This window comes from Hyalella azteca, unplaced genomic scaffold, assembly GCF_000764305.2.
Source record: "Hyalella azteca isolate HAZT.00-mixed unplaced genomic scaffold, Hazt_2.0.2 contig10564, whole genome shotgun sequence".
NCBI lineage: Eukaryota > Metazoa > Arthropoda > Malacostraca > Amphipoda > Hyalellidae > Hyalella > Hyalella azteca.
In genome coordinates this window covers 3,441-15,509 of record NW_025940597.1, presented here as the reverse complement: position 1 = coordinate 15,509, position 12,069 = coordinate 3,441, and the positions used below count along the sequence as shown (strand labels likewise).

Below are 12,069 nucleotides of genomic sequence, written 5' to 3'. Positions count from 1 at the left end.
CGTTGCTACCAGAACCCAGGGTGACATCTAATCGAAACTCGCACAAAAAGCCCTGATATAGAAAACATGCCTGTAGTGGAACAGAAAACTGACCAAGAAGGATATTAATTATGCAAAGGAGGCGATCGTCAAACGAAGCACAAGACTTCGAAACATGACCTTAGGTTCTTTGAACTTACGCTAAGAAAGTAATTATTTAATTTAATCCCGTCATTTTACGAGATAACAAACTCATAACGGAAAACTTTTGCATTCAAGCAGCTTTGCAGTATGCTAACAGTGGACACGTTGCCGAGGAGACTACGACTGAGACAAATGACTGAGACTAAGTCTCAGTCATTTGACAAAGTCTCAGTCATTTGACAAAGTCTCAGTCATTTGACAAAGTCTCAGTCATTTGACAAAGTCAAATGACTTTGTCAAATGACTGAGTCAAAGCGATGAGATGATTTGACAAAGTCTATGTCATTTGCCAAAATCTCAGTCATTTTACAAAGTCTCAGTCATTTGACAAAGTCTCAGTCATTTGACAAAGTCTCAGTCATTTGATAATGATTGATAGAAACATTCGAAACGTCGTTAAAGAAATAAAAATGTCCTTCGGTAATCTGATTTTTGATTTACCCGTGCAAACGAAAAATCTTGTTCGATCTCTTGAAAAAACTAATAATAAAATTGTCAATAAAACGAATTCTCTGGTCTTCAATGAAACCTGCTTATAGCTAAAACTCCACCTATTATGAATAATTGTTATCCTAGATAACACATGGATCTAAGCAGACATTATCGTGCTTTTGAGAAAAGACTACAACTTGGCGCCAACTTATGTTCATAACACGTCACTCATTAAATTCGACAATTACACAATTAACCACAAAAATCCCGATAAATGACGGTAAGGGTTCTCCGCTATAGGATTAGGTAAAATAGCGGCGATATTGTCTTTAATTTGGAAAGAACTAAGACGGTAAATTTTATTTTTATCTTACGGGAAAGATCATAATGACTTCTTCACAAGTTGAGGGAATGCAACTGTACGAGTATATATGGCATGAGTTTTCAAGAAACAGTTTCAATACATCAATTTACGAGCAGCGCTGAAGTTTCAAGTCGAATACGTGAGCGTGTTGGTCATCAATATACACTTTATTTTGAAGTAGCACATTACGGCCTAGTTCTGCACTGACCCGGCATTCGTGATGATCACCTAACCATTCACCTCGGGTTCAACATCGCTTCAGTTGGGAAAGGGGAAAATTCGCTACGCGGTACAAGGGTAATTTAATTTTGCAGTTTCTTCCTTTAAAAATATATTTTACATTGACGTCATTAAGAGCTTATTTTTTAAACCACATCAGTTAGTGGTTTGAAACCGCCAGAACGAATCAAGTAATTTAATCTCTGTGGTGCAGAGGTATCGATAGTGCAAAAACTGCAGCAGCGGTCTAAAGTTATTTTTATAAACATGGAGGGTTTGTGGCGGCCTCGCACGCATAAGTTGCCAAAAATAACAGCAATAACTCAGATATAATGATAGTGTATGTGAGGGGATTACCGAGTGCTTGGTACATCGCAGAGAGATTTGAAAGACAAACGCAGTCACGGAACAGTTCACTGCCGACAAGGCAAGTCTACTTCTTACCAAATAATGAACATGATTGCTATGAACGAACATTGAGATGGACTAATTTAATTTACCGAAAAACAAGAATACACATCGGCGCAAAGTGGCTTGATAGAAAATCCGTAGAGTTTTTTTATTATTGTTTTATTGAAAGTTTTATGAAGTGACAGACAACTTTTCATTACACTAGGTGATCAAGGAGAGTCATAATATCCAAATTAAAATTTTCTTGCAACCACTGAAGTCGTACACTATAACCTACAACCAAAAAACTTTTCACCTCCAGCAGCGGAAAGATAAAAGAAGATGTAGCAGAAGCTTCAATATCGAATAGAATTTTTTTGCCATGCTTGTAAAGCATTCATTGAGTAATCGCCTGCTAGTGTCTGTGGACCGACTTAAGGCTAATAATACAGGTATTTAGAGTTTCACAATTAGCTTCCCATCAACCGTTCATCGCCTAACTAAAATAAATGGAATACAGAAAACAGGCTTACGGCAAAAATAACGCATAAATATTAATACTCCCCAATAAATTCTTGAAAATTTAACACGATTCTAAGAGCAAATAATATACTATATTGACAAAATTTCATCAAAGTTTGCAATTCAAAGCGTAGTTAGAAAGCAATCGCTTGAGCTGTGCCGCGGATCAGGCTTTTTCAACGAGTGTTCTCCAAACATCTTGGACAAGCAAGTGTCAAATGAACACGCATTGACACGTTCCAGGATTTTCCTGCATACCTCCAAGAGACGAGATATACCAAGCAAGATTGCCACACTGGACCCTTACTACGCCCAGTGGGGTGCTAGTGCTACCAAAACACTACTAATTAACATAAATTCTATTTCCTTATCTCCACTTGGTCATAAGGTGCGAGAACGCCCAATGTATTACTAGACCATCTAGCACAAACCTCAAACTGTGGTTAAATCTTAACAAAAAAAAAACAATAACAAAGCTTCAACCTTAATTTCATTCAGAAATAAATGCTCAAGAAGAAATTCCCGCCAAGCATAGACAATAATAAAATCCATCATATCAACGCAGGACTTGTTTTCCTATATCATCGACCACGTAGGATGCTGACTGTTTTCCTATATCATTGTAACGACCGTCGTATGATGCTCACTGTTTTCCTATATCCTTGTAACGACCGTCGTAGGATGGTGACTACAAAGTATCTATGGACAGAGGCACAAGACTAGACCACTCGGCGCACCTCGAAGAACTGCTTGAGGTAGTACACCTGACCTAGAGTCATGGACACAAGCACGACGGCTTCAAAGAAGGACCACATGACCACCCTGGAGTTGGTGTTGTCATTGATGGAGCGGTGGATGCGTTCCCGCACCTCCATGTAGTCTTGCTCGTGCTTGACGCCTGACAAGGCGGCCGACAGCTCCTTGATCATGTCTTCCAGCTTGTTGTCGCCTCCACCTGGAAACTCAACAAGTTTAATACAAGCAAATATTGTTTGGACGTACGAAAACAGTAATTTCATTCAAGTCTGTCGTTGCAACAAGCAGGTTGCGTTTCTGTTGTTCGATTGCATCCACGCATCGCTTTGATTTTATAAGATTAGAAAACTGTTAAAATAATTTCGGTAATAAAAAATACACTGCAAATTGTGTTAGAAAATAAGAGCATTACGTTTGGTTGCCCAAAAAACGCAACGTCAGAATAAGAGGATATCACTCAGAAGTTAATGGGCGTCACAGGCATTCATGGCGAGCGTCCATGCATATCAGGCGCCACTATGGCGCAGTGGTTAGCGCCACATGGCGCTGTGGTTACCGCCGCTATGGCGCAGTGTTAGCGGCACCGAGATGACAGAACCTGGGCGTGGATTAGAGCCTTGGGAAGCTCAGGGGCCATACTTTCAAAACTCGCTCAGTGAACATAAGTACTTACGCTCTATTTTCTTGACTATGACTGCTGGATTTTGCTTGAAAGGTCGTCAATGATTGGCTGTAAACTTACGATCTCTCAGCTTTTTTTGAAAGTATGGGCCCAGTTCATTTCCAGGTGTTGCAGATGGGTGGTGCTTGATAATCGCCGTCAAAGGTGGTGCTTCCAGCATGGCCTTGGTTTAGTGTCCTTAAACGAACTCTGGTACTTGTTACTTTGGGTGGGCCAGATCTTAAGCAGTATAAGACTCATAGCGAAAAGGGGCCTTCGAAAATGGGACCTTGAACAACAGTTGTTGAGAAGGGCACGTCACGAACAGGAATGAAATTGTATGTGTTCATAAACATCAGGTAATGGGAGACGTAATGTTTACGTAAATTAATACAAAAACGATTATTAGCTGGTGGATTTGTTCAAGAACAAATACGTGATTATAAATTGAAACACGCATAACTGAAGAACGGTTCACAACAATGGATGTTAGACAAAGTAACACGTCACGCATTACCAAAAGAACGGAACGAGTAAGTGAAGTTGGAGAACGCAACGCTCTCATTGAAGCTCTCTTGTCTGGGCTCGAATTTAGGCAGCACGTGCACCGTGTCGTCTGCAAGACCAGCCACAGCGCGTGCGAGTCATTATACAATATAGCAATTATCTGTATGACCATTAACCTCTAAACCAACGACCTCTAAACCAATTATCTACCCCTAAATCATTAACCTCTAAACCAACGACCTCTAAACCAATTATCTACCCCTAAATCATTAATCTCGAACCAACGACCTGTAAACCAATTATCTACCCCTAAACCATTAACCTCAAACCAACGACCTCTAAACCAATTATCTACCCCTAAATCATTAACCTCAAACCAACGACCTGTAAACCAATTATCTACCCCTAAACCATTAACCTCAAACCAACGACCTGTAAACCAATTATCTACCCCTAAACCATTAATCTCGAACCAACGACCTCTAAACCAATTATCTACCCCTAAACCATTAACCTCAAGCCAACAACGTTTTAACCAACAACCTCTTAACCAGTGGTTCCTTAACTTTTGCAGGCTGGCTGTTAAAAAACAGTGTGTGTTCCCCAGTGAATTCCTAGCGCCCCCACAGACACATATGAAAATAAACATCTTTCTTGATATTGTTATATACACCCTAACCAGCTCAACACAACATGGCGAGTTATACCGAAAGTATTTGTCTAAATTTTCACCAGTAATGAAAAAACAATGAACTTAAGCCTCAATCTTAGTTACGAACGTATACGCACGCCGCATCACAGGCATAACATTGAACTGAGGCATGGAGGCACAGCGCTCAGTGGCGCGACACGAGCTTGCAGCACCCCGAACGAAATAAACTCGGTTCATACTCTTTTGATACTCGTATAATACTCTCATTAAATATTTTAACACATTCATCTTCCATAGGTGCATGTAATATTGTATCAGATGCGGTTAACTCTACCGTATGGAAAGCGATCTTTTCTTAGGTACGGTATTCTATTCAGAGTAGTGATTGATGAAGAAACCCAGATTTCGAATATTTTCAAAATTTTACACTAGAAACCCAGGAGAGGTTAAAAAAACCCAGATCTGGGTGGAAAAACCCATCATCGCTGGGAGCCGTGTGCTGCATGTAAAAACAGTGTGTGCTCTCCAGTGAATTCCTAGCGCCCCCCACAGACACATATGAAAATAAACATCTTTCTTGATATTGTTATATACCACCCTAACCAGCTCATCACAACATGGCAAGTTCTACCAAAAATATTTGTCTAAATTTTTACCAGTGATGAAAAAACAATGAACTTGTGCCTCAATCTTAGTTACGAACGTATACGCACGCCGCATCACAGGCATAACATTGAACTGAGGACTGAGGCACAGCGCTCAGTGGCGAGACACGGGCTTGCAACGTCCCGAACGGAAATAAAATCAGTTCAAACTCCTTTGATACTCGTATGACTCTCCTATTAAATATTTCAACACATTCATCTTGCATAGGTGTGTGTAATTTTGTATCAGATGCGGTTAACTCTACCGTATGGAAAGCGATCTTTTCTTAGGTATTCTATTCAGAGTAGTGATTGATGAAGAAACCCAGATTTCGAATATTTTCAAAATTTTACACTAGAAACCCAGGAGAGGTTAAAAAAACCCAGATCTGGGTGGAAAAACCCATCATCGCTGGGAGCCGTGTGCTGCATGTTTTGTGTACAAATCGTCAAACAAACGTTTTAATTCTGACTTTGACTTTGGACTGCCACTGCTTCTTCCTGCGTACCCCCAGATCTTTCCACCGCCCCCAGGGGGGCGGTACAGCCCACTTAGAGAACCACTGATCTCAACCAATTACCTACTCCTAGACCATTAACCACAAAAACCATTACCCATCATTACTATTATTATTATTCTGCTAGCCCTAACTATTCCATTTCAAAACGGGAAGCAATTGCAAGTGCTGAGTGATGCACATGACCAGCAAAAAACCAAGTACACCTGTGACTTTTCTACCAATTTCCAAAATTGAAACACTATTAGTTTAAACAGCAATAACTTACTGCGAAGTATCTTAACTTGAACAGTTGCAACAAATGACAGTCAAATTTCTTTCCTGTAGTCAAATGGACTTTCAATCAGTAAAAATGAGTCGATTGGTTCAGTGTTGCTTCATCATCCATCAGTCTAATAACAGATGATCATATTTCAGGAAGTTATGATAGCGTTACTAGATGCCAGTAAACTCTGGTGAAACTAATCAAAAAATATAACTCAGTACTCACTGCAGTGAGTGACAGAGCGCACATTTTCTAATCGACGAAAACTTGAGGTCACGGACGGACGGACAGGTGGACAAACAGACGGACATGGCGAGCACAATAGTGCATTTTTTCCATAAATGAGGAAATGCGCTAAAAAGAAATCATGTTCTAGAAGCCAGTAACGAGAGTGAATGTTCTTCTGATATTTTTTCATGCAACAGCTCTACTGAGAAGACAAGTTGACTGCAACAACACAATTTCACTGCACAGTTCATAGAATACAACTGATAGAGAGGCACGGGGAAATTTTGGACAGAACTTGCAAGTTGTGCGAGGTATCACTGAAGAAGCAAAGACATTGAACAATCCTATAAATAATGCATACGGAAGAATTTCATCAAATATTGTCATCATCAAAATGGAATAATCAGAATCATTATCTATAGAAAAAATTTGACAAATTTGGAAAATTTGCAAACAACAAATACCCAACTGTAATTCTTTTGATATGACCAAAACTTGGGTAGAACAAGATATTCAGCACAGTGTGATATGGTTTAGTTTGGCATGGTTTGGTTCAAGAATCCAGCACTCATGCCAGCCTCAGGCATGGCACTTGCCAAGAGCCAAGGCCACTGCTCCCAATGAACATATCTTGCACAGCTTTTCAAATAAGTTTTATATGAGTGAAAAGTTTTTCAAATGAGTTTGGCATGACATTCTTCTGCAGTGCACCCTTCACAGTCACCAATTCTAATTCCTTGTTCCTTTATTTCTCAATATTTGCTATAGTTGAAGTTTGAACACTAGTTCATTTCACCAGTTTCATCTCTTTGGTGGCAATTTAATAGAAAAACTCCATTGTGATTCTTTAATAATTTTTTCAGAGTATTTAATCCATTATATTTAATGCATCATATAATATTTAATCCATATACTGTCACGTCTTGTTACCAGAGAAATGTCAAACTTCATCTATGGGGATCATTTATTGTTTTATGCATTGGATGCAAAAAAATAGAGGTTGGAAAGTGATTGCAAGTAATTCTGGTTTTGAAAGAAAGCATAATAGTTCCAAATCTGTATATGACAGCATAATAATAGGGTTAAAACCCCAAGGAACTTCAACTTGATTAACAAAAATACCATAATTGCACGTAATTTTTAGACAGAAAAACTACAATTTTCTTCACGGACTCTATCCAGTTAAAGACCTTTGGTTATCAGACTGGAGAATTGAATAGAATCAGCTAAAAATCAACTACTTACTTGCAGCTTCAACCTCGCCATGTTCTTTTTTCTCGTCACTGTCACCAACGTCCATGGAAAACATAATGGACTTGGGGGTCATGGTGGACATCTTGTTGGAGAAGCAGTACGTGTACACACCATCCATAGCAGCAGGGAATGTGTACCTAAAAACAATTACAATGCAATGAAGTAATTGTGTTTCTGAACTATAAACAGAAAAAGTTAGTCCTTCTAAACATGAAAGAAAACTCTATTCATATTACCAATTGTCAAGTTCATAGTCTCATCACAGTGCAAAAGTTGAGAAGAGTATTTTTCTAATTTTTCCACAAAACTAGTGAGAACCAAAAATAGAAAAATTTAGACTGAAAGAACATAGATAGGTACTATAGAAATTGAATAATAAACAAAGTGGTTAATTTGAAAGTAACCTTCCATTGCTCTCTCGCTCTCCTTCATGCAAGACTTTGTTGTCAGGTCCTATAATGCGGAGGTCGATGTCCAAGAAGCCACCCTCGGCCACCTCAAATGCAAGACCTGTCCAGACCAAAAACAGAACAATTCATTAATGATAGATCAGTTCAGTGCACATGGATACAATTCAGAAATTGAACTCATCTTAATTCAAAATAAGTTCATTATTAACTACTTGAACTAAGGAATTATGGAAAAATTCGTATGTAATGAACTCAATAATCAAATTTGTTGACATCACATTAGTATTGTATACAACTTATGTAAAGGATTACATACCAAGCTTTGTGCCAGCTGTGACTCTCTCAAAGAAACATTCTTCTGCATGAGCATCAACTGTGATGAAGTAGGCTCTAGCAGCCTCCCATAGTGAAATAAAACTTAATACGTAGATCAGGAAATTCATTTTCTCGAATGATAAGAAGTCAATTGTTGTGGTAAATTTTACCTGCTCTGGAATGATACACAAGGGTTAATAATACCATAGCTTATTTAGGCAAAATGATACATTACTGCTCGATTAATTTGTCCAGGTTAAAAATATTGGTTAATCACAAAAGTTTATAAAACCTCAGATGTTGGGAAGATGCTGAATGTCAACTGCACTACAAAAGCACAATAACCACTAATCCAATTGAGCTCCGAAGACCCGGTCATCAGACTGAACTAATAAACTGCAAACAAACATTTGCCAACAGTGCCTAAAATTTGCAATGCATTATATTATCAATCCATTCATTCCATTGGTCATATATGTAGTTATTACATGTATGGTTAATATGAAAATAAAATACAGCAGTGAACTAAAATCATTTGATATAATGTTTCCCCTGCTGATAAAAATTTTTGTTGGGCTTTACTCTATTACTATTGAACAAGAGGTCATATGCAATCAATAAACTACTGTATTCACCTAATTTAGAAATCAACATGAACAAAAATGATGAAACCGCACAAAACTTCTATAGAAAAAGTAACTAGCAAGTGGGTCATGCCATAACACATGGTCTAAAATAGAAAAAAGTCTCACCAGCATGGTCTTCAATTTTATTCCAATTCTGCAGCACTATACAATTCTTAAATCAAAATCTCAAAAATTTAATGTCTCCAGCAGCAATAGCTGCCAATTTGACTCCTTGTTTAAAGAGTGTTCATTCCCCATGCATGAAACATTAGAAAATTATATTTTTGGGGTCTCATAAAAAAGAAAATAATTTACAGGCATGGCCCTGATGAGACCCAGTACAGTTTTTGGAGATTATTCCAACAAAATCAGTTAGTACTTTCAGTCAAAGAAGTTGACTCAATTTCTATTTGGAAATTTTCCATGACTCAATGCAAAAAAAAAAATTGACCAGTATGCAGACTGAGCAAAATTTAAAAAGTTCAAAGCCAATTATTAAAAAATATTCAAGAATTTAAAAGCAAAGAAAAAAGTAAGAAAATTCACATTTCTTAAGCAATAAAATGTTTTGGAGTCCAGCTCCATTGTCAGTTCGGAAATATAAAACACAAATGCAAACAATTAGCAAACTAAAATTCACAATGAAGATAATAAAACATAAATTGTCAAATGAAAACAAATAAGAATGAGATAACATGAGCAAACAAGACAATCTATTTGCAATTTTGAGGGGATATGAACTGTAGGCAGCATTAAGACTAGACTTTATGCTTCAAAATATACAGTGATCAGTTTTGGCTCCTGCCAAAATATCCTTCAGAACATAATAATAATGAGTGTACCCAGAATGTTTGATTGAAGATTGCATAGTCACGTCAGAGCGGCCAGACTGCATTATCACGCGTTCAGTTGCCAGTAAAGTAAAGACAAATTTGGTTTGACTGTTTCTAAGGTAAAATTAGAGATTTGGGGTGCACATGATTTTGTAAATAAGTTTATAAGTTTAAGGCTTGTAAATAGCTCTTCATAGGCATGGCCAAGATATGGTATTCACGGCTCAAAGAAATGGAATCACGGATGGAAAATCCATAAAAATATGGCATGTAAAATCCAGTAATGGCTAACCAAGTAGATATATTCCATGCCTGCATGACTGTGCTTATGTTACCCCAAGCAAGTGTGGAAAACATCTACCGTAAAATGGGGTAACTTAGACCATATTTTTTTTATAAATGATGCCATTTTTTTACTAGCTAAATTAAACTTGAATTGAAACATGCAAAATACAGGTCTATACTCTAGCTTCACTCACCATAAATTGGAATATATCTACTTGGCAAGCCATGCCTGGATTTTTCAAGCCTTGGTTTTGTGGGTTTGCCAGCTGTGATTCCATTTCTTCGAGCCGTGAATTTCATATCTCAGCCGTGAAAATCCATTTAGGAGCCACGAACTCATTATTTACAAAGTCCCATGTACGTGTTACCCCACATCTCTAATTTTACCCTAAAAGCAGTCACTAACATTTGTCTTCACTTGAGCGGCAACTGAACAAGTGATAATGATGTCTGACCACTCTGATGTGACCGCAACTAGGTTAGTTAACATTTTTGGTTAACTTGTTGATGTTATTACATTCTGCACGTTATTTTGGCTGGAGGTGGAAGCATTAAAGTATATATACTGCAGATTGTGGAAGTTGAAAATGTTATGAAACAACATGTTTGCACAGTGCAAACCAAGATTTTTTTCAAGCAAACAAAAAATTATGACCTTAGAGCTGCAAAATTTCATACCTATAGAAATTATATGATATTAGTCGTGATATTAAAAAAAATAGGACTTTTCCAGCCCTGTCATGATGTTATCATCTTCGTTATGTAGGATATTTCAGCGGGAGTGTTGAGGTCTGCAGAAGTTGAAAATTTTATGAAATGACAGGTTTCCAATGTGCAAAACCACAATTTTTTTAAATCAAACAAAAAAACCCCACCACATTAGATTAGCAAGATTTCATACCTACTAAAATTATATGATATTAGGGCCACAATATTTCAGAAAAAAAGTAGGACTTTTCCCAACTAGATCTGCTAATCACAGATACCAGCATTTTCATACTTGAGTAAAGATATTGATTTAAATCTTGATTAGAATATAGATGAGGTCATGTCTGTCATAAAGAGATTAAAAATAAACTGATTCTATTAAATTTGTTGCTTAACCTGACAAGTTAGATTCTTGAGGCCTTTCTCAGAGGCCTGTTCCTCTCTCCCAAGACTATACTAACTTTTGTACTACTAGCAAAAGGCAGGGACGGCTGTTGGGCTGGGCTGCAAAAAAAAAGTTAGTGTCTAGTTCTGGCATGATAAGGCATAGAAAGTAGGCAGATGAAGCCAATGTTTATCAAGGTAACTCTTGAAAGTATCTACAGATGGTGCTTTGACGACATTGTCTGGCAAGCTGTTCCAGTTTGTGATAATATGTTGAGAGAAAAAGTTGCCTCTAATTAGATATGTGCACAAATGACACATGAACCACAACAAACCAAGCAAAATGTTGGACGGGCAGTTTTCGTTAGTGCACGCAGAAGACATTTAGTTTTAAAAGTCTTTCTACTGGCAGCAAAATTTGACTGGCTTTTGCCTGAAAATGAACGAAAAAACTTGAATTATGACAATGCCATATTATTTTTAAAGAAATTTGCATTGTCTATTTTCTGGACCAATATTTGCAAAGGGTGCCTTTGTGCTAAAAATAAACTGTGATATCACATTGTAAAGTTTTTAAAATATATTATCAAATCAAGCTAAGTTTTTTGAACATGTGCTAGAAATAAACTGTGATATCACATTGTAAAGTTTTTAAAATATATTATCAAATCAAGCTAAGTTTTTTGAACATTCTCTCAAAATTTCAGAGTTCTGGCTTTAGTCAGACAGTGATGGCAGAAGTTATAAAATGATGATTTTTTAGTCCAACGCACAAGACAGGTCACTGTTATGTCAAATAGTTTTTGAGTTGTGGGGGTTTTTGTTAAAAAAACGAAAAGTGGTCTAAGTTACCCCGCCGGTCTAAGTTACCCCATTTTACGGTACCTTTAGGACCACGACTAAAGCTTTCCTG

At 37.4% G+C, this 12,069-nt stretch overlaps 1 protein-coding gene across 2 annotated transcripts; it reads right to left on the bottom strand.

Annotated features, from left to right (window-relative positions):
- Window positions 1–1,749: 1,749 nt before the first annotated feature.
- LOC108669632 (transmembrane emp24 domain-containing protein 2-like) lies at window positions 1,750–8,532 on the bottom strand. 2 transcript variants are annotated; one of them, XM_018157009.2, is made up of 5 exons: window positions 8,322–8,532; window positions 8,000–8,105; window positions 7,587–7,732; window positions 4,045–4,143; window positions 1,750–3,065 (listed from the first exon to the last, which is right to left on the bottom strand). In XM_018157009.2, exons 1-5 carry the CDS (start codon window positions 8,446–8,448, stop codon window positions 2,830–2,832), a joined length of 714 nt encoding a protein of 237 aa, XP_018012498.1. In that variant the 5' UTR covers window positions 8,449–8,532; the 3' UTR covers window positions 1,750–2,829. The 2 variants fall into 2 exon arrangements, with proteins under 2 accessions (XP_018012498.1, XP_018012499.1); XM_018157010.2 differs by lacking the exon at window positions 4,045–4,143 and having other exon boundaries at window positions 8,322–8,531.
- Between the last annotated feature and the right edge of the window lie 3,537 nt (window positions 8,533–12,069).